The sequence below is a fragment of the Xiphophorus hellerii genome, chromosome 7 (assembly GCF_003331165.1).
Source record: "Xiphophorus hellerii strain 12219 chromosome 7, Xiphophorus_hellerii-4.1, whole genome shotgun sequence".
NCBI lineage: Eukaryota > Metazoa > Chordata > Actinopteri > Cyprinodontiformes > Poeciliidae > Xiphophorus > Xiphophorus hellerii.
The window spans coordinates 5,592,705-5,619,422 of record NC_045678.1 but is presented as its reverse complement, the minus strand read 5'-3'; the positions used below and the strand labels follow the sequence as shown (position 1 = coordinate 5,619,422).

The window sequence follows — 26,718 nt, the reverse complement described above, 5'->3', positions numbered from 1 at the left end:
GGAACGCAGGGAGTCTCGGTCTCGGGTGGAACGCAGGGAGTCTCGGTCTCGGGTGGAACGCAGGGAGTCTCGGTCTCGGGTGGAACGCAGGGAGTCTCGGTCTCGGGTGGAACGCAGGGAGTCTCGGTCTCGGGTGGAATGCAGGAGGTCAGGGTCTCAGGAGGAACGCAGGAGGTCAGGGTCTCAGGAGGAACGCAGGAGGTCAGGGTCTCAGGAGGAACGCAGGAGGTCAGGGTCTCAGGAGGAACGCAGGAGGTCAGGGTCTCAGGAGGAACGCAGAAGGTCAGGGTCTCAGGAGGAACGCAGAAAGTCAGGGTCTCAGGAGGAACGCAGGGGGTCTCGGAAGGAACACAGGGAGTCTCAGTCGTCTCGGAAGGAACGCTGGGAGTCTGAGTCGTCTCGGAAGGAACGCTGGGAGTCTGAGTCTCGGAAGGAACGCTGGGAGTCTCGGAAGGAACACTGGGAGTCTCGGAAGGAACACTGGGAGTCTCGGAAGGAACACTGGGAGTCTCGGAAGGTGCGCCGGCTGGAACGCCGGCTGATTCGGCCTCGGGTGCGCCGGCTGGAACGCCGGCTGATTCGGCCTCGGGTGCGCCGGCTGGAACGCCGGCTGATTCGGCCTCGGGTGCGCCGGCTGGAACGCCGGCTGATTCGGCCTCGGGTGCGCCGGCTGGAACGCCGGCTGATTCGGCCTCGGGTGCGCCGGCTGGAACGCCGGCTGATTCGGCCTCGGGTGCGCCGGCTGGAACGCCGGCTGATTCGGCCTCGGGTGCGACGGCTGGAGGTGAGCCGGAGCGGAGCCTCGGGGCCGGCTGCGGGGGCGAGCCGGAGCGGAGCCTGGGAACCGGCCGCGGGGGCGAGCCGCAGCGAAGCCTTGGAACCGGCCGCGGGGGCGAGCCGCAGCGAAGCCTTGGAACCGGCCGCGGGGGCGAGCCGCAGCGAAGCCTTGGAACCGGCCGCGGGGGCGAGCCGCAGCGAAGCCTTGGAACCGGCCGCGGGGGCGAGCCGCAGCGAAGCCTTGGAACCGGCCGCGGGGGCGAGCCGCAGCGAAGCCTTGGAACCGGCCGCGGGGGCGAGCCGCAGCGAAGCCTTGGAACCGGCCGCGGGGGCGAGCCGCAGCGAAGCCTTGGAAACGGCTGCGGAGGTGACAGCTCCGGAAGGCGACGAGGGGCCGGGTTCACCGGCGGCTCACGTCGCTGTCTCCGAGCTGGCAGCGGAGGTAGCGGCTCCGGAAAGCGACGAGGGGCCGGGTCTGCCGGCGGCTCACGTCGCTGTCTCCGGGCTGACCGTGGAGGTGGCGGCTCCGGAAAGCGACGAGGGGCCGGGTCTGCCGGCGGCTCACGTCGCTGTCTCCGGGCTGACCGTGGAGGTGGCGGCTCCGGAAAGCGACGAGGGGCCGGGTCTGCCGGCGGCTCACGTCGCTGTCTCCGGGCAGACAGCGGAGGAGGTGTTTCCGGAAAGCGACGAGGGGCCGGCTCCACCGGCGGCTCACGTCGCTGTCTCCGGGCAGGCAGCGGAGGTGGTGTTTCCGGAAAGCGACGAGGGGCCGGCTCCACCGGCGGCTCACGTCGCTGACTACCCGGACGGAGGAACCGACGCGGGCCGAATCCGGGGGGCGCCAACACCAGTCTTGTCCCTCGGAAAAGCTCCCGCTGCAGCTCGGCGAGAGCGTCAGCCAGCGCCCTGTCCTCCCTGCCGGATCTCCGCCTCCGCACTCCAGCTGGGTCCATAATAGCAGCCTCACCTTTCGGTCTGGTCGGGTCCTTCTGTCATGAGGTGTGGTGAGGGTTGGTGAGGCAGACGCTGTAGACCCAGGTAAGATGAATGTGATGATGAATTTAATTGTAAATAAGTCCAGTAACAAGCAGCAGGCACAAGGAAACACAGACGAAACAGAAGCTAACATTGACGTAACAATGACGAGGACCCGACGAGGAACAAGGAACACAGGTGGAGTTAAATACACGGGAGGGTAATCACAGAGACGAGACACACCTGGGAACAATCAAGGGGAGGACAGGACAACGAAGAGACTAAGGACACAGAAAACTCTAAATAAACACAGAAAAACACAGATCCTGACAATTGTACTTTCCCAATAGTCAGCTCCTATAAAATGTATTTACCACCATGGGTGCTTTACCCTTTTTTGCTTTTACAAATTGATAAAAATTGATTTTTTTTTACCAAAAGCCCTTCATTGACAACCTAAAAACTAATTTCTAAAAATTATGGACAATCTAATACCCATAACTGGTCAGAGAATTAATCAGAAAGCATGTTAGGCTACCAGTGGTTGGACCCGCTCAGAGCGTTTGGTATCCTAAGGTGAGCGAATATTCCTCAGTGCAGACAGAGCGTCGACATGGCTTAGCATGACACTAAATAGTGTTTCTATTAGCTAACTGTTACATGCCACATCTATAGCTCACGGTTTTGCAGTTATTTTCAATGTTGCAAACATGAGGGCCATTTCCTTTGAGCATGTAATTGTGCAAATTGGAATTACGAAAATAAATTTGCTTAATGGCAACACGGCAACTCTCATTTTTCAGTAAAACTTATGTGTGCTAGGATGAGGGGGGTTTTATTTGCCCCAGCTGCATCAAAATTAGCATATTTTGCAAAACTGTAACAGAATTTTTTTTTTTATTCGCATCACACGGGTCACATGAAGAACAACCAGATGTTGTTACTGATGGAAACCACAAAGAAGACGACGACAGGAAGTGGGTAGGAGGACGACGTTTTTTGACGACTTGTCGCGTGAGCAAACTTATCCGCGTGCGATTTTAATTGCATCTCTAATTAAATGGAAACACCCCAATTTCAAAATTGTGTTTTTGACATTAACGGGATATCAACAAATTTGTTGTGGAAACACAGCTGCTGTCACACACTCTTTCTTGGTGATTCATGAAATAGTTTTCTTGGCCATATTTGAATGACTAATTTATTTGGAACGCAACAGAACCGGCCACCTGTCCATTCTCCCCTCAGCTAGCAGCTGGTCTCTTTTCTGTGACGTCGTAGAAATAAAACTCTGCTTTCAGGAGACGAAACGCCCCGCCCCTCTTCCCCTCACCCTTCAGTTCTCCTCCGGTGGCGTTGTTCCATGCGAGCTGTTCCATGCGTTGCTCAATTCCTTCTGGTGGAAGGAATTGAATTAGGGCCACTGCCTGTAATTGCCAGAGTCTTGCCACATAAATCAAGGAAATAAATATTGGGCTTGCAGGATCCTCCAGGGATATGCCACTCTATTTCCTAACCCGCCCGATCCTCCTCTTCCCTTCCCCCCATCCCTCTGCATGACTGCTTTCTTCTGCAGGACCTCTCAGAGGTAATCAACTTGAGAGCTGGTTCTGCTCTGGCCAGCATATTTCACGGCAGCCACGCTTTGTGTACAGCGCAGCCCTTCATGACGATGCAGACTGGCTGGAAACTTTACATCTAATATCCAGTCTGGCTCAGCCTTCCTTCTCTGTTGTTCCCCTATTGCTCTCTCTCTTTTTCTCTTTTTCTCTGCTGGTTAAGTTAAATACTGATGGCACATTTTGTCTTTGAAACAATTTTACAACGCTAATCGCGATCCACGCCGGTGCAGGGGCACGTGGGCCAAAATTGTCGGTGTGTTCAAGAAACACGTGTGTTTTCGATTTCCTTTTGGGGCCTGTTTGAACAAATTAACTCTTTCATGCATAGCAGTCACTGCAGTGGACAGCTATCTAAAAAATATTTACTTGTGTTTCATGTGGACTTTTATGTTAGAAATGCACACAGACCACTGATGTGGTCACTAGTGCATCATAGAATACACTATCAACTACTTTCCGTCCACTGCAAGTGCAAGAAATGTTTTGCTAAATCCAATATGGCAGACAGACAATAAAGCAGTCCCTCAGTCTGCTGTAGAGAACTCCTGCAGGTAAAAAAGTATTGTGACGTCGAGTAATTCCTAGAGAACAATACTACTGATGTGTTTTCCAAATAACAACTTTGTATTTGGAGAAATTTACAACTGATCACTGAGAAGAAATTCCTAGAAAAATAATTTTTTATGCTTTAAGAAAATCAAAAGCACTTTGGGGAAAAAAAACCTCCTGACATAAAGCGTCATAATTCATCCATGAAAGGGTTCGTTTTCAGTCACAAGGACAAGATTTGGATCGCTGTCTTTGAAAAACGCTGGCTATGTTAACCCAGTCTAACCAATTGGGTCGATGCTAATTTGGGTGCAGCAAAGTCGGCTTTTCAGTAAAAGCCTCTGCGTGTTACAAAAGCTTGGCAATGAAAAGACTTGCATACTTTTTGTTTTCTTAATATTTTCTATTGTAAGAAAATTATTTCAGAGACAATTTAACACCAATTTGAAATAAGAAGTCTTCATCTTCTTAATTGTCTTTATTGTCATTGTGCAGAAGCACAATGACATCAGTTTCAGTACAAAGAACAACAAAAAGAGACAATGAGCAGCATAAGGCGAGGGCAGACGGGAGCCTTGTGCCTGCAGCTGGAGGCCACTCAAAATCAGTCAAAGGATCCCAAATGGCCCTCGAGCCACACTTTGAACATTCCCTAGTGCCCTGCTGTTACATACAGTGTTTTTTTATTTATTTTCTTCCTTTCTTTCCGCAGGCATTATCTCCACCTTCCTCCATGTCCATCCGTTCGGGGCCAACCTTGAGTATCTCTGGTCGTACATTCAGCGGCTGGACTCAAAGGTATCGACGCCGCGCTGCTTTTTGCTTCCCTGCGATAGAGTCAGTAAACATTTCTATTGACATTTTTAAACGTGTTAAAATTGATGTGATTAGTTAACAGAAGTTAACACATTAAACTTCCTAGTTGACAATAACACGAAGAAATGTTCTCTTGTTATAAAAAACATAAAATATTGATTGTAGAATGCTATGTAATTACAGTTTAAGTACTTTCACAGTAGTTTTGATCTAAAGATGTTAAAAAATTTTTGATTGCTGGACAAGATACATGGAATTTTCAGTTTACAAAAGGGTGGAAACGATGATATAATTTAAATTTGGAGTGAGGCTTGCGCAAGTTTAGGTTGCATCTAAGATCCGATTATTAAGGGTAAAATGTCAGCTTGGCTACGGCTCTGAGGATGTTTTAACTGTCGTAACTAAACAACAGAAACAAGCAAAAGAACCTCGGTTGATTATTCAGCACTGAGTGTTAAACAGATCATGGCTTTGCTTCTCAAAAACCAACATGTCCTCACAGCGTCTCTTCTGCTGACCTCTGCCAGGTGTCTGCCGGGGAGCTGGAGCGCCTCATGGTGCGTCTGCCCAGCATGTTCCGGCAGGAGCTGAGTGGCGTCGGGGCGACCTTGGAGAAACGATGGAAGTTCTGCGGCTTCGACAGCCTCGGCTCGGCGTGACGCGGGGAGAGCGCGCACGCCGCAGACGCCAGCGACAAGTCACTGGCTCGTGCGCGCGTGCCCACGCCTGTGGAAGTTCGGTGAACGTCGATCGATACTCGATGGGGCGCCGGAACTCTTGGACTAGGCGAACGTTTAAAGCCGAGGGGTAGTCCTTCGGGAAGTTCGAGTGGATTTGTGATCCCTCGTAAAGATGCGGTGAACCCCAAAGGGACACATCTACCTTTGACGATTAACACAAGTCTTGAGGAAGACTTCCTGGCTCTCTTCCCTTTGACAGCCAGGAACCAGGAAGCCTGCCAGCAGGAACGCCACCCACAGAAACATGGATAGGAAAACCTGTATACCAAAGTTGACCCTGTAGAGATTTCATACCAGACCTCATTTTGTTTAACTGATGAGTGCAAACCGTTTTGCTCCCTTGTTGTAAAGACACTGAGTACTTTTGCCAAATTTTTTGCTGGATATCCAGGAGATTGAAGTCGGCAGCACTGTTAAACCAGGACTTGGAGTCGACTGGAAAGGTGCTTGTTCATCTTTTAAACATTCACAGAAACCTTCGGTGGCGATCCGGTGGCAGGTTCTGATGTTTTCTAAAGTTACACTCATCTCTTCATCTCCTGTAGAGCCATCATCAGGCGTCGGGGCACTTCTCCTTTTTAATACCGGACAGCTGACAACGGCACTGATCTGTCAGCTTCAGATATTTATTTGCGTAAACTATGAAGACTCTTGTTCTTTCAGGTTGTCCTTTTGACAGTACTTCTCTGTCCAGATTTGGTGCATTTCGCTTCTGTTGCCTTTAATGTTAAACTTGGTGTGTGTGCCGAAGACACCATAAATGACATTGAAGACTTTTAAGGTAAAGTTTTTTCAGAATTCTTAATGGGTTTTTTTTGTTGTTGTTGTTTTGATTTCACCCGGATCCAGTAATAGCTCCAAAGCTCCGTTCGCGTAACGGCTGCAGAGGGAAAGCTTTAACGCTTGCAACATTCTGGTCTGATGTAAAAGTGTCAAAATAGAGAAAACCAACAGATGACAACAAGGTTTGTTTGACTTTCTAAAGTTTAGATTTATGGCCCGAAGCCAAGCCAAAATTCGGGTCGGGCTCCTGTGACACACAAGCTTACGATACGTGCAGCACAGAGAAAACTAAAACAAGAATGCACGAAATGAAGCTGTGCTAATCTATTTGTTACACTCTAATTAGAGGAGGAGGCAGTTTGACCTCCTGAAGAAATAAATTAACAAAGTTCCTTAGCCTGCAACAGGCGCAGCACACTCACGAGGCGCGTGCAGCTCCGCCCCGTTCCGCTCCTATCAATCACACGTCCCAGATGATTAGCGCTTCACTCACCCAGCATTTACAACAAACAGCAACACGGAGCTGGAAGATGTGAAACAAAAGCTAAAAACGGGAGAAGTTGCACGGCTTACTCAAATTATAGTAAATAAATAAAATCTTCATTAAAATAATACGTTGGGTTTACTTCCCAACGTATTGTTTAATACGTTGGGAATTAACTGGTCGGCTCTGACATTAAGTCCACAGGGTTGGACTCAAATCGGAGGGCTCCACCCTGCTTTCATGTGTGTGTTAGTCAGCCTGAGTTAGCCCTACTGTCAGTCTAGGATACACAGATTCCACCCATTAACATATTAACTCACTGAGAACAAATTTTGCAACTTGCTCTTGACTCTGAGTCAGGTATTATTTAGTGACTTGTATGGAGGCACGGGGCTGTTGTTTCACTAACTTCAGATTTAAGGTAACCTTTAAAAACCAACTCTGAGTTTATGAACCACACACCAAGATGATTTTACCACCACTGACTAAAACAAGATTAAGGTGACTCAAATAATTGAAGGTCCACAACTTCTCTAAAATTTGATGTGTTCCTATAATTACTAGTGTCCCAGGTAAACATTAAATGTGTTACTGGCGATGACCTTGGTGCTGACGCTATGATCAGTTTGTCTCTTTGTTACCAGAGTCCTGAAAAAAAAAGTCTTTGTTTAAGCTTTAATCCAAAGTACAGAGGCAGGGGAAGGGTTCATCTGGCATCATATACTCCTACAAAAAGATGGAATTGGTTCCTCAATAAAGATCCAAAATTCAATAACACATTCATTTTCAGCCTATGACTCCACATTATGGATGTTGTTGGACCCAAGTACATCAAATGTGAATACAAACACCTCAACTCTGGGACCTCAAAGCTGCATTACTTTGAGAATGACGTAAAATTTGAGATTACAGTAATATACACAGACCTGCGGCGTCGGTTTGATCATCAAAATAAGAGCTAGTAATTCACTCTTTCCATCAGTCTAGTTTCTCCCCAACGTGCTTGAGGCTTCAGTCGGATGTGGAAAAGATCCCCATTCAAGGGAAAAATGGAGCAAAGATGACGTGATGGTCGCAGAGCGTAAACTCAAAGGTCTAAACGCGGAGCCTCATTTCCTCTGCCAGATATTTCGGGATCAAAAATAAATAAATGGTGCTGCGGAGAGGAAAAGGAAAGAAAGAAAAAAAAAAAAAGATGCTCCGGGGTTTGTAATAACCTGTGAAAACCCTGCGGGCGTCTTTTTCAGTGCCTGCAGAGAAAACTGTGGACTTTGTAAAAGGATGGATAAAATTCAGGAAAAAAAAAACTGCTTCAGAGAATGCAGCATGAATGGGAGGGGAAGGAAAAGTGGAGCGAGGTAGAATGTGTTCAGTAAAATCTCTTTACGAGAAAGCAAGGTGGGTGTTTACCATTCTTTCTAATTTATTACGTTTTGCTGTATGAAGACGCTTTTCACAAGAGAATGCAGGTTTATTTAAGTTCAAAGTTTAAATGGCTTTTTCTGACTGAAAAAAAGGAAGATTTGGGCCGATATTGATATCCGACATTGCTATCGCTGTTATAGCCGACGTAGCCAGTACGTATTTACCAATATTTACAGTATTTACCAATATTGTAAATATTTTATCTATATTTTGCTACCCTTTCAACACCTTCAAAATAAATTACCCGACCTCCCTCCCCCCCACTGGCTTCACCACTGCTTCAGTTAAACGTCCCACAATGCAGCGCTGCATCACTATCAGTAACTGCGTTTCTGTTAAAAATAAATGTAGTTCCACCAGTTCTTGATATTGCGCTAATTTTGAAAATTAAACCGAGGCAATTAAAAACACATGAGGACGTTTGTTCTCGTGAGAAGTCATTAAAAACATGGTGCACCACCACCGTCCTACTACTTCCTATTGTGTTCTTCTTTGTGGTTTCCGACAGTAGTAACATCCGATTGTTGAGTGTGGGATGTGAAAAAAGTGCTGTTTTGCAAAATAAACTAATTCTGATATGGGCGGGGGGAAAAATCCCACCTCATACTAGCACCAAAGCTTTTTTTCCCCCAAAATTGACGTGTTCCTGAATTCATTTTCAAAATGTCAGATTTCGCTTTTCTATGGTTAATGGAAACACAGGTACTGTCACATGACCAAAGACCACAGGACCAACCTTCACTCCTTCCCCTCCAGAAACAAACAGCAGCAATATGAAGATAAATATTGTTTGTTAATATTACCCAAGTTTTATTTATTGGCCAGTACCGATATTAGTGTCGATACATCAGCCAGAAGCAATTAGCAAACACTGGTGGAACTGAGCATCGGCTAAGCTCATTATAGGAGCTGCTTCTGAGTCAAACGCAGGTTAAAACGCTGCTGAAAGGTTAATAGAGGAACAATGTTACCATGACTTCCTATAGAGGAGCTTCAGAAAGAGACAAAGACCCAATTTCAAAGTATACAATCAGGAAGTCAATTTTCTTTTGTCATTTATTATATATATATTTTACATCTGAAGGTAACATAGTTACTTGGTTGTGCTATAAATGTCATTATGTGACTGGAAAACACATAATACTGCCGCTTTAATGAATAAATAGGAATGTTGTGAGGACTTCCTGGAGGCGGAGTTTCAGAAAGAGCAGGAGCTTCTTAAAGAGACAGAGGCCCAATTTCAAGGCGTTAAATTATAAAGTCAACTGTTATTTCTACTAAACAATACACAGAACTGCTGCGACAGAGCAGAAATCTCACCTGAAGCTCCTAATTTAAGCTATATTGAGTGCAAGAACTTGAAAATTTAGAAATGTGTTTACCAAGAGGTTATATAAATAAGAAGCCAGGCAGCGGGGCAACACACTGATCCTGCCTAATGTTTAATGAATGCAGCCTACAGGATGATTTAAAAGTCTGTTCATGACCACTGAGCCGCTCCTGCTGCTGCTGATGCAACCCAGGCGTAACACACCCTGCTGTGATATGCAGGCGTGTGTGTGTGTGTGTGTGCAGAGGAACTCTAACATCGCTGCAGAGCTTGTTACAATCTCGGGTAAAAGCGAGTGAATTTCTGAGCATTTTTTTCCTCCTCTTTCTCTGCTTCCAAAGCTCCTTCAGTGTGAAGAAAATGAATTCCCCAGAGGATTCCCTGACTCACACACACACACTCACGCCGGTTTTCATTGATGTGCGACTTCACTGCGGCGCTGCACTCTCTTCCATTGAACTTCCTCCGGTTGCTCGTTATGTGTTCGCAGAAAAGCTGCAGGAGAAATGTTTTAAGACGATTAATTGGAGGAACTGCTTGTAGAAAAACTGAGGTCAACTCATTTTTGCTTCAGATGCTCTGATTGGTCGCTAATTAACGCCGGTGTGTTGACTGTGTAGCCATAACGCAATTTAAGATGGACGAATAGCAATTGATGGAGAACTGCTACGCCCAGCCCTCTGCTGTGGGTGTGTGTGTGTCGGCATTGTCATTTTAAAGGCCGCATGGTCTCACAGTGATGCACGTCTAATGGGTTTGAGTTATAAGAAACTGTTTTAGTTTGTGCTTACAGGGCAGTCGGCTGGACAACACTGAGAAAGAACCAGGAGCGGCGCTATGGGGAGAAAATATTTCCTTAAAATTACCTGCATGCTTGGATTGCTAGTCAAACATTTTCAGCTTTTCAAACTCGGGAAAATTCCAAAAGTCGAAAATCTTTTGACATTCGAAACTATGAAATTTCCATGTTTTTTCTATAAAAAAAACCAAATTAAAAATAAAGTGTTCTCTATGTGTTTTTTTAGTGTGAGAGTAAGCAGCTGCAATGAAGGCTTGATTTATTTTAAATCATTTTACAAATCTTTACCATGCGATACCAAATTTGTCTATGTCCGCTACCAGTCTTCAGGAAGAACTTTTAAGACTTGTATGCATGCGCAACAACAAGAGGGCTAGTGATAATCCAGTTCTGTCGTATTATAAGCAGTTCATTTCCATCCGTTTATAACACAACACAGACAGACTCAACAGATCCTATCAACTCCTGTAACATGAATCGTCAGCAAGTGTCCCACACTGCATCTTTAATACACGACCAGCATGTATTTACGCAGCTGGTTCACCACAACACAGCCTGCCATGCATGCTGAGGATAGTTAGCATAGCCACCAAAGACGGGGGAGGAGTTCTGGTAAAATGTATACAGACGACGAAGACGTCTTAAATAGAAAACGTATCTATTTTTGAACAGTTGTGGCTTAATTACCGATCTGGCTGGGTTGTTATCTTAGCAAATTGCATTTCTTTTAGAGTCTGTGTATTCCAGTTAATGATTTATCAATTATTAAATTAGCTGAGAATTACACACTTCAACAACTGATTAATCACGATTAATCGTTTCAGCCCTGCCCACAGCAGCGTGACCTAAGCTACTCTAACTATATGTTTTATCAATGAGGAAAGTTTAAGCTGTTTGGTGCCTTGTTAGTTTTCATGTGACCCAGCGTCAACTTAATGATCAAAAAGCTTCCATCACTCCATGAGTCAAGGCTAATTCTCTTTCCTCAGGGTCCTGGTTAAAAAGGGAAAGCAATTTTATAATTTGGGGCAGAGCGTTGCTATTTATGCACAGCGCCTTAATGGGGAAAAACTCCGAAATCCTATTGGTGGGAGCAGGAGACGAAGGAAGCAGAGGAGGAGAATGTCCTGCTCAGCAGTTTTCTCCTTCTGGGCTCTTTGAGTTGTTTTCTTGTGATTGACAAAAGTTTCACTCTCTGGAGTTCTTCTTCTGCTTCGGTAAGTCCACGCTTCTCCGGCCAGGACGTAAACGAGACAGATTGGCTCCTAACTGAAGTGTTGCTGTGAAATACGCCCAACAGAAGCATCCAGGTTTTATTTGAACACAAGCAGGTCTTTGTTTGTCCGTCTGAGGTACGTCAGGGCGATCCTTTTCTCCTTTAGGCTCTGTGGAAAACATGGAGTCAGGGACAGATGGGCTACTGGCTGAAGGAAGAGGGGACTTCCTGCGCTTCACACAACCATAAAGAGTACGACTGAGATTCTGAGCTCATTCTCAGAACTTCAAAATGTGTTTTGGAGTCACACCCACAGATTCATGCTTTTCGTTAGGAATTAGCAGAAAGGTCCCAGATCCTGCCTGTAGTCGTTCTCACTCAAAATATACTGCGTACGAAAACGTCAAAATCGACTTTGTTGAGCTTTACATCATGTTATAATTTTCTTACCTCACCAAAAAACATGCCTGGAGTGTTGCCTTCATTCTTTCATGCATGTTTGAGAAATCCTTTAATTTCCCATGGCAACCATTCGGCTGCACTTTCCAAGCTTCTGCCTCACAGAGCAGACCTCCCTCCTCTCAGCTCCTTCAGACTAGCCAGCAGCAATTAGCAAACAGCTGGTGGAACTGAGCATCTGCTGAGCTCATCATAGGAGCTGCTTCTCAATGAAACGCTGGTGAAAACGCTGCTAAGCGGTTAATAGAGGAGCCATGCTGTGACGATTCCCTGAAAGCGGAGTTTCAGAAAGAGCAGGAGTTTCTTAAAGGGACAGAGCCCAAATTTCAAGTCAAATTTCTTTTGAGTCATATTTGATATATGTAGCATTTTTATAACAACTGAAGGTAACATAGTTAGTTGACTGTGCTGTAAAATGATACACTGACTGGAAAATACGCAGTACTGCCCCATTAAGTATGTTTTGTTGTCCAAAGTTGTCAATATTTCAACCAAAAAACTACAAGCTATAGTCACATAATTCTAATTTTAAATTAATTGCTCCTTCTTACAGTTCAGAATTTTAATGTCCTATGTTAGAATAGGATATCTGTATTGTGGTAATTTGCTCCAGAAACTGAAATAAATCAAATAGGGAAGTTATTAAACACAAACGTTGCTCAGTATTGGTCAGCAAATGGGTTTTTAAAATATGGAACGGGATCCAAAATTAGTCCAAAATGTTCATTTGAAATGTTTCCTAAACTTCCAAAATATTCTTCACTTCTTTCATGCGCTCACATGAAACTTGGAGGATTGTGTCCAGGAAAATCTACATAAATAAAATCCAGCATATCCAAAGGTGTTGGAACTAATTTTATTGTCTAATTTCAGTTCGTTTTGTTAGATTCTCTTGAAGGGAAGTTTCTACAAATCAGAGTGACGCCTCCTGCCTCCAGATTCTGATTCCCTTCCGTAACGAGTGAGTGTGTTAAAACATTCACCGTGGCAACAAGATCCCCAATAAATTGGGATAAAAACATTCATTCTGCGCCCGAATCTTCTTGTTCTGCAGTTCCCGTTTGGCTCGCCGCCCCCTCCCCTCGGTATCTCTGCTCCCTCCATTTATCTCCGCCTGCCTTCTGTTTTCTGCTTGTGTTGTGGCTGAAAAAGCAACATCAAGCGGCAGCAGCAAACAGAGAACGCAGCCATCAGGCCTGGATGATGGTAATTACTTCCAGCTCCCCCTTTCAGGGCAGGATAAACAGAGGACAACGTGCCGCGCTCAGATAAACGCCGGCGAAACAAAACGGCCGAGCGATGGATGTAATTGGTCGAAAATGTACGAAATTACCAGAACGCCCCGAAAATGTTGACATTTGTATCAGGAAAGCCCAAACAGCCTTTTATATATATATATATATATATATATATATATGACTGTCCTGGAAATTAGAGAGATTAAAACAACTTTTTAAAATAACCGAATGAAACAGACGGATTATTAGAGGACAGAAAAACAAATGCAGAGCAATTTATTTTGTGATTCAATAGAAATTTTGATGCCTTGACGTCCGCGTCCTGCAGCAAACCAACACACTTCTCACAGGTAGAGAGCAAAGCCTGTTTGATTTCTACACCGTCTCTCCAATGTTAATGCACCATTGTTGTAGAAGAATCTCAAACTATAAGACATAAAGCAAGATTTGTGACAAACGTTTGTGCGGCCAAATCTTTTTTTTGTTTGTGCCGCTGTCATTTCAAAGATATTAGTAAATGTTTTTGGGAGGTCATCAAAGGTCAGCCAGACCACGAACGTCTTCAAATTACAAAAACTTGGTGTCAAGTGTTATTGCGGCACAAATTTCCATTTGCGCCGCTATCATTTAAAAGATATTCATACATGTTTCCAAAGTTCACCAGAAGTTAACCAGAGGTCAACTGGACCTCTTTTCCTCCCCAACCACACTTTCAAAAAAAATCATGCAAATCAACTTTGCTACAAATACTTTAGATGCACAAAGCAGCACAAACATAACACAAATAATTTAAATACATTTTGTGTAATTTTGCTAATTCCTCTGGTGACCTCTGAGATCTACATTGGTTTTTTTTTAACTTAAAAATTCTAACTGCACAAACAAAAATTTGTGCTGCACAAATGTAGCAGAGTTCACTGACACCACGTTTCGTTAACGTGGCGGGGCCGGTTGACCTTTGGCGACCTCTGGAAACATTGGTCAATGAATTTAAAATGACAGCGGCACAAACGAAAATTTGTGCTGCACAAAACGTTTGACATAACTTTGGTTTCATTGGAAGACGTTTGAGCAGGGGGTAACCTCATCACAGTGTTAACAAAGTAGCTATAAAAAAAACTTTTAACCACTTAAAAACCTACAACTCAGATATGTCCGTTTTTAAAACGCCGTAAAGCAAAAAGGTTCAAATCCCTCATTTTATGGAGTTTGCATTGTCTCCGTGTACATGGGTGGGATCACTCTGGGCGCTCTGGCTTCTTCCTGCAGTTTGAAAACAAGCATACTTGGTTAAATGACCAGGTCAGTAGTGAATGTGTGCAAGCATGTGTGTCTTCCCTCTAATGGACTATCGACCTGTCTAGCCTCTCGCCCACTGGACCCTGGAGAGAGCGCCGCTGTGGCCGTTCGAGGATTAAGAGGCCACAAACAACGGATGAACACAGGTTTTCGAAAAACAAATATAGACGGTATAAATTCAAAGCGGTGTTTTTAAAGAGTTGAATGTAGAATTTTTCCACTCAGATCGACCTGGTTTAACATTAAGAGTGAGAGCTGAACAAATCCAGTCGCAATTATGGAAACGGTGAAGTAGCTCTTATTAGAAATGCTTACAGTAATAGGAATCTTTATACTGGGCGGTATTGTATGTTTTTCAGACACATAGTCAATTGTTGTTCAATTGTTCTGAAAATGCAGTAAAAATATCAAATATGAATTAAAACGTGTCAGGCCACTGTCCCAATTTCAAAGACAGAGAGGCCCTTGAAATTGGCCCTCTGTTTCTTTAAAAACCTCTGCTCTTTCTAAAACTCCACCAGGAAGTCATCACAACATGGCTTCCACTGTTAACCCTTTAACAACGTTTTTACCAGCTGAGAAGGAGCTTGTACAATGAGCTCAGCTAATGCGCAGTTCCGCCAGGTGTTTGCTAATTGCTGCAGGCTAGTCTGAAGGAGCTGAGTGGAGGAGTCAGTGGGGGTGGGAGGGCTGCTCTGTGAGGTAGAAGCTTCGAAGCATGAATAGCCACATTGTCTTGCAGTACTTACAACCAGTAGTAAACTCCTTTGGGGCAAAATGACTTGATGTTTTTGTTGCTTGTTTTTTTTTTGTCACTTTAGTAGAGTGAATTAAAAATTTAGCTTGGTGTGATTTTTATTGTGTTTTTTTTGTTTGTTTGTTTTATTTTGCAGCTGCTATGCCGCCCCCTGCACTATGGCACCCACAGTAGTTAGTCATATTACCATATTCCCTATTATATGCATCCATTTCTTTGTATTTTTATTTGTCAGAAAGGTGTCAGCAATTTTCCAGGTCTCCTAGTTGAGCTGCAGTTACTCAACCGCTGGTTTGCAATGTGTCACATCTGAAAGGGGCCGAGTACACAACCTGGACGCACCCCAGGTGCCCCCCCGGGGGCAATCCCTGTTATTTACATTCTTCCCTGCTGTCACATCTCAGATGCCGGAGTCCACGGTTTTCACATCATCTTATTTTTAAGAAGCCAGAATGAAATTCAGCTCGGCAGCCAAGTGTCTCCGGGCCAAACGCATCCAATCGTTGAAGCTGCCGATGTGGGAGTGTGTGTGTGTGTGTGTGTGCGGGGGTGTGTGTGTGTGTGTGGATGCGTGTGTTGCTCGCCGCTCTATAAATAACGTGAGCGGCAGCGGTGTGAGGAGGCAGAGGGAGCACGCCTCCGTCTTTAAGGAAGCCTGTTGACGGCTGCAGTAATTAGCCAGCGCTCTTTGTCTCTGCTTTGTCTGGAGAGCCGCATTGACGTTCCTTTACACCCGCTGCCGCTGTCACGTCCCGTCGCTAAGGCCTGATGTCATCCACCTGGCAGCCATTACGTGTGAAATCTCATACATGAGACTCCACATAGGGTGAAAGGGAGCTGCCAGTGACGGCATCTAATTAATGATGATTAAAAGTTAGCCATGAACAAATGGGGCAAAATACACCAAAAAAAAATGGTTGTTGATTCAGAAAAAAAATCTACCATTTCCATGACATCTTATCCACTGATCTTTTTTCCGTAAGTACAAAGCTATAAAAATGCTATTTTTGCTCCATTACAAATTTGTTCCATTTTCACTTTTTCACATATTTTATGTCACTCAGGCGCTGCCTGACTTCAGGTTTGTACAGAATAGACCACAATACGGCTGTTTGCTGCACATAATTCCTGTCAAATTATTGATGAATAAATACCACAGTGCTAAAATAATCTACTCGTAAAACAAACGTTTATGTCAAAGATAGCCACAAAAAAACGTTTTCACATACTACTTCCATTTATTAAAGGGGCAGTATGTATTTTCCAGGCACATGGTGCCATTTTATACCTCAATCAAGTAACTATATATTACCTTCAATTGTTTTAAAATGCTATATATGTCAAACATAACTTAAAAGAAATTTGACTAGGCAATTTGACTCCTTGAAATTGGGCCTCTGTCTCTTTAAGAAGCTCCTGCTCTTTCCGGCACTCACGCCTTCAGCACGTTGTCATGACGTTGAGCCGTTTCCAAGCGCTCTTTGGAGCACTACTGGACAGAGAAATAGTTTGTATAATAAGCTCTGCAGATGCGCAGGCTCTAGGTCCACCGGGGCGTTTACACAGCTGAATGGTTGCCATGGGAGATTCAAAGGATTTCTCAAATATGCATGTAAGAATCAAGGCAACAGTTGGTATGTTTTTGATGAGGGAATAACATCATAACATGATGTAAAGCTCCAAAAAGTCGCTTTTACGCAACACTGCCCCTTTAAGAGAAATTATAAACACCCCTTCCCCAAACCTCATGATGGGTAGTTAATAGAATAAATAGATACATGTATATGTTTACATGCTCATTTGTGTATTATAATAAATTAGAATTTGATTTAAATTCATTGGAACATCGTTTCGTCCATGTTTCAGTCATCGCTTCAGCTTCTAATCGTTGTTCACACCGCAATCAGAAGGCGCTAATGGACAGAATCAGGTCATTTCATGACACCTGTAAGAAGAAAACAACGTGGCAGAACGCAGAGCAGCGGTTGCCATAGCAGCATCTTCCTGGTCAGTGTCGCAGGTGGGCAGGGGGCGACCTGTCATGAGCCGCTGCTGACGCCTATCGCGTGTAAGGAATCTGTAAAGTGAGCGTGACAATATCAGGAATGAGATGAAAGGCTTACCCTGACACCTAGAGGTCACGTGCCTCAACTGCAGGCAGCGGATCCAGGAGATTCTGCAGAGGTTCCTCAGAAAATGATGGAGAAACTCCCTTTGAGCTGAACCCAGGCAGGCCTGTTATAGCACCAGCAGGACTCGTGTTCTTCCAGTTTCGGTGTTTATAGGCTCCATCAAACACTCAGCTGACATCAGTATGTTCACAGATATTTGCCTTTCCGTCATCTCGAACCACGACGCCACAATTCTCCTTTGAGATGACACCTTTCTCTCTCGTGCTCTCTGCATATTTTCTCCCTTTCAGGTCATGTTTGATATACACAGCATTTTTATATTTTTTTTTCAAACAAGGGAAGGTAACATAGTTACTTGATTGTGTTATAAAATGGCACTATGCGGCTGGAAAAATAGATAATATAGGCCCTGATTCAAATATCTATATTTGGATTCCCAGTACTGACTGGAGGACCCCGTCGCCATGGCTACGGGACCCTGCGTTTGGCTCGGGCATTGCGAGTTGACCCCTGTGTGGTTCTCAGGTTAATCCCCTGCTGGACAGATGATGCTCAGGCGATTTAACCGGAGGATTAGTGTCTGCTCGCTGTATCATGCAGGACCGACTGTCATCCATCTAAACACACCCGGGTGGCGGTCAGCGTGGAGCGGCATAACAGAGGACAGGAAGTGAGGCGGGAGGGGAGGAGAGGAAGGTGTTTCTGCGTTATCTGAGTAGCTATGTTATCTGATATAATGAGAGGGGATGAGCCCAATGTTGGATTTCATTGTTGTTATTGTTGACACTTTTGTTTGACGGGGAAGTAAATCTGAAAAAGCACATGACTGTTGTCATACAGTATGTGCACATTACAGTACTTAATGTAAGAGCGGCATGTGTTTGCCTGTGTGTTGTTCTAATAGGATTCATTCTACTGACCTGGTTTCTGCCACGTCAGACCCTGTTAAACTCACATAGAGCTTCTGCTGCTTCATTCACTTCAATTTGTTTTAAATTAATATATATATACAGTACAGACCAAAAGTTTGGACACACCTTTCTAATTCAATGGGTTTTCTTTATTTTCATGACTATAAGGCAAGAAATCCCACTTATTAACCTGACAGGGCAGGTTGACCTATGAAGTGAAAACCATTTCAGGTGACTACCTCTTGAAGCTCATCAAGAAAATGCAGAGTGTGTGCAAAGCAGTAATCACAGCTAAAGGTTGCTACTTTGAAGAAACTAGAATATAAGGGCTATTTTCAGTTGTTTTACACTTTTTTGTTTAGTGCATATTTCCACATGTGTTATTCATAGTTTTGATGCCTTCAGTGTGAATCTACAATGTCAATAGTCATGAAAATAAAGGAAACTCACTGAATTAAAAGGTGTGTCCAAACTTTTGGTCTGAACTGTATATATATTTTTTACCTTAGTGGGTTTTTCAAACAATAAACAAACCTCCGTCTGAAATGTGCGCTCAACACATTTTTGTGTGTAGCTGGTGATCAAAAAATTAAACAAACTCCAATAGGAGGAGCAGCATCAACCATCTTTATGGTACTTCTGAATTTTCCTAGTGTGACATTTAATCTAAAAGACTTTAAAATATATATATATATATATATATATATATATATATATATATATATATATATATATATATATATATATATATATATATATATATATATATATATATATATATATATATTTATTTCTATTCTAGTTAGTTTTTCTAAGCAAGAGAAAAGTATTACAAACTGATTGACAGAAGGACAATCTTGTCACAACACTGCATTTTAAGGACAGCAATTGAGATATAAGAAATAATTTCCTGTTGTGGGTGACATCACATCTGATGAGCCAATCAGAAAACCTCCAGGATCTCCCAGGGCTCAGCACATGATCCACTCTAAACCCTGAGAGGAGTTTCATGTCAGCTATAGTTTTAACTCCTCACCTTTTGTTTAGGCTCCTAGCTTTCCATCCAGAGAGCCCAGAAGTCGGTTTGAAGGCAGTTCTACGATTAAACCCAACCAGAGAGCTGAAAGATTAAGGACAAAGGGCAGGAAGAGGAGTTTTTCTCCTTTACCTCGATAAGATCAAACACACAGAGGGACCAACTGCAGGATTTTATCTCTGCAGACACTCAGCTTTTCTGGTGAGCATACACAAGCTTTTTTTTTTTTTTGTAATGTTGATACCACTACAAGATTTTATCAGAATGTCCTTTCATTTCTAATCCCTAAAACAGTTAAAGAGTTTGTTTTTTTTTAAATGCCCTTGTCATTAAAATAGATGCTCAAGTTTTGCCTGATCAAATGTTGATGGCATGTAGGGATGGACTAGCATAAGAGTCTCACAGGAGCATAACCTTAGTGAAAATAAATAAATTCAACAGGTGTGATGGTGTTTATGCCAGAGTCAAAGACTAAATTTGATACCATGATCCTAACTTTTTTTTTTTTTTTCAAACAGAAAGACTTCAGACTCGACTTGGACTCTTGCTCCAAACACTTACAGTCTCATGGTTTACAACTCAAATCTTATTGAAAATCTCTCTCCCATGTAGTCAGGGGTAGGAGCAGTGTGTAAGCTACCGGCCACGGCTCTGACATGTGAGTACTAGTTCCACTGGCAGATTAATTTACTTATAATAGGGAAAATGTCTGGCCATAACTGAAAATCCTATTTATAGTTTTCCAGACAATAGAAACACACAAAATCACGCACAAATTACTAAAGTTTTTTTTTGTACTGTTGTAACCTTTAAACAATCTCCTCTTCAGTTCAGTTATATAAGTTAAGACACTTTGTTGATGTTAACATTATAAAATTACTTACAATGAAGTTTTGGCAAAGATCAATGTAATTTTCACAGCGTTGTTGTTAGCAGCTGCTGAACGTAACTAAAAACGTTACTTTTAATGTAAGTTAGTTACTTTCCGAATCAAGTAATCTAAGTTACTTTTTCAAGGAGTAATCAGTCATCCAATTAAAGTTACTTTTTCAAAGTAACTACGCCATCACTGGACAGCATTGCGGTGTTGAAGGTGGAGTAGAGAGCTAGAATTTTAACAGACATCAGAGATTTAAGACTTGACTTGGAATTGGGGCAAAAGACTTGATTTGAGACTTGACTTTAGAAAAATCAATTGTGAAACATCATCTAATTGCTTTCTTTAAAGGGCCAGTGTTACGTAATTATGACTCTTTTGAACTTCCCATCATGTGATGGTGTTATTCCCTCATCAAAAACCTGCAGTGTTGCCTTGATTCTTTCATGCGTGTTTGAGAAATCCTTTGATTTTCATGGCAGCCATTCAGCTTTCCAAGCCCTCCTCCTCTGCGATTCCTCCACTCAGCTCCTTCAGACTAGTCAGCAGCAATTAGCAAACATCTGTTGGAGCTGCCAATCTGCTGAGCTCAACAGGCTAATGTGGCTAACCCTTTAATGTGAACAACTTTAACCTTTTGACGTGATGACATGTTGTGATGACTTCCTGGAGGCGGAGTTCAAGAAAGAGCAGGAGTTTCTAAAAGAGACAGAGGCCCAATTCCAAGGAGTTAAATTACAAAGTCAAATTTGTTTTAAGTCTTGTTTGATATTTACAGCAATTTCATAGCTGTAAAATTATGAAATTTGAGTTAATCATAGTTAATTGATTGTGTCAATTAACACAATCAATTTGGGGGCTTTATCAGCAGAGGAGCAATCAATTAACTGTGTTAATTGATTGTGTCATGAAATTACTCTATGTGACTGGAAAATACATAATACTGCCCCTTTAAAGATATTGGCAGATGAACTGATAGGAACATGAAACTAACCCTGGTGGGAAGTGCATGCTTCGTGCTTTTTGATCTGTTTCCTAAAGAGTTGCCCCGCCACCTGTCCTCTGGCTAATCCAGTTTTCTCTAACATGCAGCACCACCCGGCCGCCTTCCAAATCCTCACTAAACGGTCATCTGGTGACCTAAATTACTCCTGGAGAGGTGGCGGCCTCGCGACGCGGTCCTTGCGCACCTTGGGCGGCGTTCACGCTGAAATCTTGAGCTTTCCACAGGGAGACGTCGCCATGCCGACAGTGAAGAGCAAGAAGAAGAAAGCGAAGAAGGAGGTGATGGAGGCAGAGGAGCAGGGCGAAGGTGAGCGCGCTCCGCCCGCGGCAGCTCCACCCGCTCGCCTGCTGTGCTGTTGCTTCACTCTGTGTTTTGTGCTGCAGTGGGGCAGGAGGTGGAGATGGAGGACAGGAGTAACTCCGACAGCAGAGACCATCTGACCCCGGATCTGCATGACGCAGCGCCGCACAAGAAGAAGAAGAAGAAAAAGGCGTCAACTATTGGTATGAACATTTACACTAAGTTGCCGGAGAATGGCCGGAGCGGCACTTGGCTGCGAGGGCCGCTGGAGGCTGCTCGCAGCTTTAATTTCTTTCTTTCTTTTTTTTTTTGAGACAGATAATCTTTTAAAAAATTGATTTGTTTTACCCTGAGCTACTACTGCCATATGAAGAAATGCATCAAAAACAACCAATCAGAGCTAAGGGGCAGGTCTTAGCACTGTCAATCATTCTTGTACACATGATGCTAAATGTGCTAATAGCGGAGAAGCAAATTACCATTCCAGGAAAACCATGTATCCGCTGTCATTTGTGGCTATGCTAACTCGCCTCAGCGTTCATGAAAGCACTAGCTGTAGAGTAGCAGAGAGAAAGGGGGCAGAGGTACACAAGAATGATTGACAGCGCTAAGGCCCTCCTCAAGACGCAATGAACTGAGCAGAGTGCCTCTCACGGAGTATGTCCGCCTGTGTGTCGCTTGGACAGATCAGGAAACAGAACACGGGGATGTACCAAACGGCAACACGGCCGAGGCGGTCGGGGAAGGAGAGGAGATGACTGTCGGCGTCACCAGGAAGACAAAACGGAAGAAGTACGTACCAGTAACTGCAGCAGGATTTAAAACATCGGACTGGTCTGATGTAAGCAGAGAAAGTTCAAGAGTTACTGATTAAAAACAAACGAGTGGATATGGAAGTGAGAACAACTTAGCAGCTACAATTAAAAATACAGTACGGATTAACTGAGTAAGAAATGCATTGACTAGACGTTGAACAAGACGCTGATGCACTCACATGAAGCAACTATAAGCCGACTTTTACCCAAAACCATTTCAAAAGCGTAAATCATTGAAACAGTTGTTTGTTTTGGTGGAAATATTACTTCATCTACGGTTATTGTTTATTAATATATATTTTTTTTAATTTCCCACTAATGTGAAATCTGATTCAAATGATAAAATGTTGAAAGAGTTTTCAACATTTTATGACGGCGTCTATTAAGGCCGTTGAGAAACAGAAGTAAATTTACGGCAAAAAAAAAAGAAATTGTCAATTTTTAGAATAATTTCAGAAATTATCTGTCAGTTTTGAAAGTCATAAATGTTTGACTTTTGAAAATAAGAAATTTGTAAGCTTTCTCTAAAAAAGTTTTGACTTTTGAAACTCATAAATGTCCCAAGTCGAAAAGTTTAAATAAGAAGTTTCCCAGTATTTTTCTAGAAACTTTCTGAGATTAATCATAACATATGAGGTTGTTTTTTTTTTTGTTTGGGCAAATTTTCAACTTTTTGGAAATTTCCCAGTTTTTTCTAAGAAATTTCAAAACTGATCGCAACATTTCTGAGTATTTTGGTGGAAATTTACTCCCTTTTTATTTTCTATCTACAGTGGCCTTAATCCACCGTCGTAACGTATATTTCGCAGTTCGTTTTTCTGAGCTGGAACTGCTTCGCTTGCCTTCACATTTTTTCTACGGTTATTTACAGTTTGCTGGTCTCTGGTTACTTTTTCTTTCAAACTCTTCTTTGCTTCCTCCCATGACAGGAAGGTGAAGGCGACAGAGCACTACAGCAACGATCTGGAAGCTGAAGACGAGGACATCGTCACCGACGCTCAGTCTCCCATTCCCCAGCATTCCCTGTTCTCCGCCCCGCACGGACACAGCCAGCCGGTCGGCAAAGTTTTTGTGGAGAGGAACCGTGAGTGGGAATCTGATATGTGAAAGGTGTTGAGTTCCTCTTTCAATTTTTCATTGGAAAATCTCTGACTTTTTTTCTTATTTCAAACAATTGATTTGCATCAATTGAGCTCTTTCCCGCCAACAGCCACCGCTACTAACTACAGTAACTCTTTGAAGAATATGAATTAACATGAGTTGCAACAACATTTAGTTTTCCTTTGGGATCAATAAAGTATTTTTTTGAATTTGAATTGAATTTAGGGTTGACCCAGAACTTTTGCACAACAATGTTTCCAAGGTAGTTTCTACAGATGTCTCCAGAAGGTGTTAGTCTTTGTGTGTGAGGGTAACCTGTGTGTGCGCAGGGCGTTTCCAGGCCGACCGAGTGGAGCAGCTCAGGCACTCGGAGCTGACTGAGGACTACATGGACCCCAGGCAGATCTGGACCACAAGGGACGTCTCTCTGAAGGTTCACAACAGCTTCAGGTTCGTTGAGATGTGTGAGCGCTCAACCAAAACAAGCATGTAGCATGACATCCACTTCTTTTCACTTTAAATGTCCCAAGCTGTTTGCTAAGTTGTCATGACAAAGCTACAGTGGGGTTTAGAGGTAGAAAAGGGAAACTGAACCTCTCTCTGGAAGACATGTCCTCTGATTAATGCACTGAAGAATGTTTTTGTAACAATAGCTTCATATTTAAACCACTGTCATCCTCTAAAAGAGACCACTTGGTGTCCGCTACCGATGGAAAACCAGAAACGAGCAATCCAGGCAACCCTAGCATAAATACATAAATACTGTCATGTGTCTTCCACTTGCAGGGCGGTCGGTCTGTTCTCTCATGGGTTCCTGGCTGGCTACGCGGTGTGGAACATCATCGTCGTGTACGTGTTGGCCGGCGAGCAGATGACCACGCTGCACAACCTGCTGCAGCAGTACCACCCTCTGGCCTACCCGGCTCAGTCTCTGCTCTACCTGCTGTTGGCCGTCAGCACCGTGTCCGCATTCGACAGGTCTCTGTGGGCACAAACGCCACCTCAGAGATTTACGTTTCTGTGTGAGAATAACATCTGAAGTTGGGCGTATCGTCGTAGGGTCAACCTGGCCAAGACGTCTATGGCCTTGAGAGGCTTCCTCACTCTGGACCCGGTGGCCGTGGCTTCCTTCCGTAAGACCTGAACAAATGTAATTGATGATGATCACGACGACGATGGAGATGATGACAATGTTTTCATGCCGTCTCTGTGTTTATTCAGTGTATTTCATAGCCCTGATACTGTCCCTCAGCCAGCAGATGACCAGCGACCGCATCAACCTTTATCCTACGGCCAATGAGACTCTGTGGTGAGATCCATTATTTTTCAACTTCAGCGCTTTTGAAAATCGTCTAAAAAATAATAAAAAAGGCTATTGTAAGCATTTAAAACCAACTCAGTGGTTTTTGTGATGAGACATTGAACAGGTGTACCTACTAAAGTGGCCGATGGTTGTGGTTCAGAATGTGAGTTTTTGCAAACCCATCGGAATCCTGTGTAATCTTTGAAAAAGGATTCTCAGTAACGCTAAATAAAACTTAGCCTGGCCATCGCCTTTTAATGCAGTTCCGCTCCCATTGAGCTAGATTTCTCAGAGCGGATTTCATCTGGGCCAATCAGCGAACAGAAGAATTTGGAATTGTAGCGCTCCTTTGGTTGTAGTTTAGGAATGGCAGCGGAGGAAGTGAACGAAGATGTTCGGTCTGCGTTGGCCACCCTTCCAAATACTGAGCAATTCAAGTTGGAGCAAGAGGAATGTTTAATACATTGTACTGCTGGCAAAGATGTCGTGACACAATGGATGTTTTTCTTTTTACAGCTCTCCCTTGCTTCATAGCGTAGCACCGTTCACGTTTGAGATGGCGCAAGCGTTAGCGATTGGCTAAAATCAGATCAAACTTCAACAAAGACTCGCCATTTCTCAATAGCCGAGGGTCCAGGCAACCCATACGAAGCAAAGCGTAGAAAAACTGACCAAACACTTGTTAGGTGAAGCCTCTTAGTTTCAGGACTGCGTTATATACCATTACCTCAACTGCGGTGTCAATATCTAAGAGGCATATTTTATAAATTTGCTTAGTTATTTATTAGTACACAATCTGATGTTTGTCCTCTGGTGGATGTCCATCTTGGGTGACTCGGTCCTTAAGATGCAAACTAAATGCAACGCGCCTTTTAAAAAACATTTATAAAAGATGAGACTTCTTCTTTCAGGAACTGAATTCGACTAGTTTTTTTTTTTTTTAATGTTTGTCTTACTTGCAGGCCTCCAGGCTCCGAGCAGCAGATCTTGCGGCCGTGGATCGTGGTCAACCTGGTGGTGGCGCTGTTGGTGGGCGTGGCATGGGCCGTCGTGTCCACGCGGCCAGACATCGACTACACAGAAGGTAAGCCTGGATAACATCCAGGATAAAAATCTGTTAGGAAATACCTTCTTATTAATTGCATTTTTTTCTCTATTACATGTATTTCTTAAGAGCTGGTCTTACTTTGATATTGAAGTAATATTAATAATAATAATTTAAAAAACTGATCAAGTGAAGCCCTCTTGCAATGTATGCTGCGAGACAACAAGGAGATTTTTCTGTCATCTTTTAGTACATCATAGTTGCACATCATCATCAGTTTATTATTGCTCACCATCGTGGCGTTTTTCGTTCTGCCACTAGATGGCACTAAAGTCGTTATTATTATATACAGTATACGGCTTGGTCTCAATGAACCCAATACTCAGAAAGATTTTTGCTTTTTTTGTGTATGAGCAGAATTTTTGATGACGATGGAGGTGGAGGGTTTCCCTAGAGGAGATGAAAACCTGGACATCCCTGCCTAAAACCAGACGCGTTGAATATATGTCAGCCCGTGTACTAGACTCAAAATTGAATGGTTATTTGATGTATGATTTTGTACAAGTAAATATGTATTATTTGTTTGCTAAATGTCATTTTGTAAATAAATAAATGTGTTTATGTACAGTAACTGCTTCTGTGGTTTGAGAGTGTTTGACTGCAGGGGAATATGAGCCAAACAGTTTTGAAGTTAAACTGGAGACCAATATTTTACAGATTTGTGTAAATCTTTAGACTTTCTTAATTCAAAGAAGAAGAAAAGCCTACAATAATTTGCACGTCTGCAAAATAGTCAAGATATGTTTAACCTGTGCTTGCAGAATGTGGCTAATTCAGTCAAAACAAGACGTGATGGAATAATATCTCACATTCTGTATTGATATCAAAGTAGACAAGATGTGTTTCTTCAGGATTTTGTTATA

The 26,718-nt window shown here is 43.3% G+C and overlaps 2 protein-coding genes across 11 annotated transcripts in view; both read left to right on the top strand.

Moving 5' to 3' along the window:
• The window catches only part of enox1 (ecto-NOX disulfide-thiol exchanger 1), a 101,849-nt gene extending 93,772 nt beyond the window's left edge, over window positions 1-8,077 (top strand). For 3 of the 4 annotated variants that reach the window (XM_032567414.1, XM_032567412.1, XM_032567411.1), the window contains exons 14-15: window positions 4,636-4,721; window positions 5,267-8,077. In XM_032567414.1, the coding sequence (XP_032423305.1) occupies window positions 4,636-4,721; window positions 5,267-5,398 (218 nt within the window). In that variant the 3' untranslated portion in view covers window positions 5,399-8,077. Of the gene's footprint in view, window positions 1-2,677; window positions 2,734-4,635; window positions 4,722-5,266 lie in introns of all 4 variants that reach the window. The other variant, XM_032567413.1, reaches the window with a different exon arrangement.
• A 4,184-nt stretch (window positions 8,078-12,261) lies between these two features.
• On the top strand, window positions 12,262-26,426 carry LOC116723622 (transmembrane protein 237A-like). 7 transcript variants are annotated; one of them, XM_032568659.1, is made up of 12 exons: window positions 12,262-15,442; window positions 19,360-19,549; window positions 19,867-21,537; window positions 21,615-21,734; window positions 22,218-22,323; window positions 23,276-23,430; window positions 23,777-23,897; window positions 24,234-24,425; window positions 24,507-24,580; window positions 24,669-24,756; window positions 25,713-25,834; window positions 26,213-26,426. In XM_032568659.1, the coding sequence occupies exons 3-12, from the start codon at window positions 21,312-21,314 to the stop codon at window positions 26,278-26,280; spliced, it is 1,272 nt and encodes a 423-aa protein (XP_032424550.1). In that variant the 5' UTR covers window positions 12,262-15,442; window positions 19,360-19,549; window positions 19,867-21,311; the 3' UTR covers window positions 26,281-26,426. The 7 variants fall into 7 exon arrangements, with proteins under 7 accessions (XP_032424550.1, XP_032424548.1, XP_032424549.1 ...); XM_032568662.1 differs by lacking the exon at window positions 12,262-15,442 and having other exon boundaries at window positions 19,101-19,549; window positions 19,961-20,006; window positions 21,318-21,537; XM_032568660.1 differs by lacking the exon at window positions 12,262-15,442 and having other exon boundaries at window positions 19,101-19,549; window positions 19,867-20,006; window positions 21,318-21,537.
• The last annotated feature ends 292 nt before the right edge of the window (window positions 26,427-26,718 follow it).

What these genes read in the sequence shown, in the direction of transcription:
- LOC116723622 (XM_032568657.1), top strand. An exon ending in AGGAAGACAAAACGGAAGAA is followed by an intron (nt 22,324 to 23,275) that starts GTACGTACCAGT and finishes CTCCCATGACAG; the next exon opens with GAAGGTGAAGGCGACAGAGC. An exon ending in AAGGTTCACAACAGCTTCAG is followed by an intron (nt 23,898 to 24,233) that starts GTTCGTTGAGAT and finishes TTCCACTTGCAG; the next exon opens with GGCGGTCGGTCTGTTCTCTC.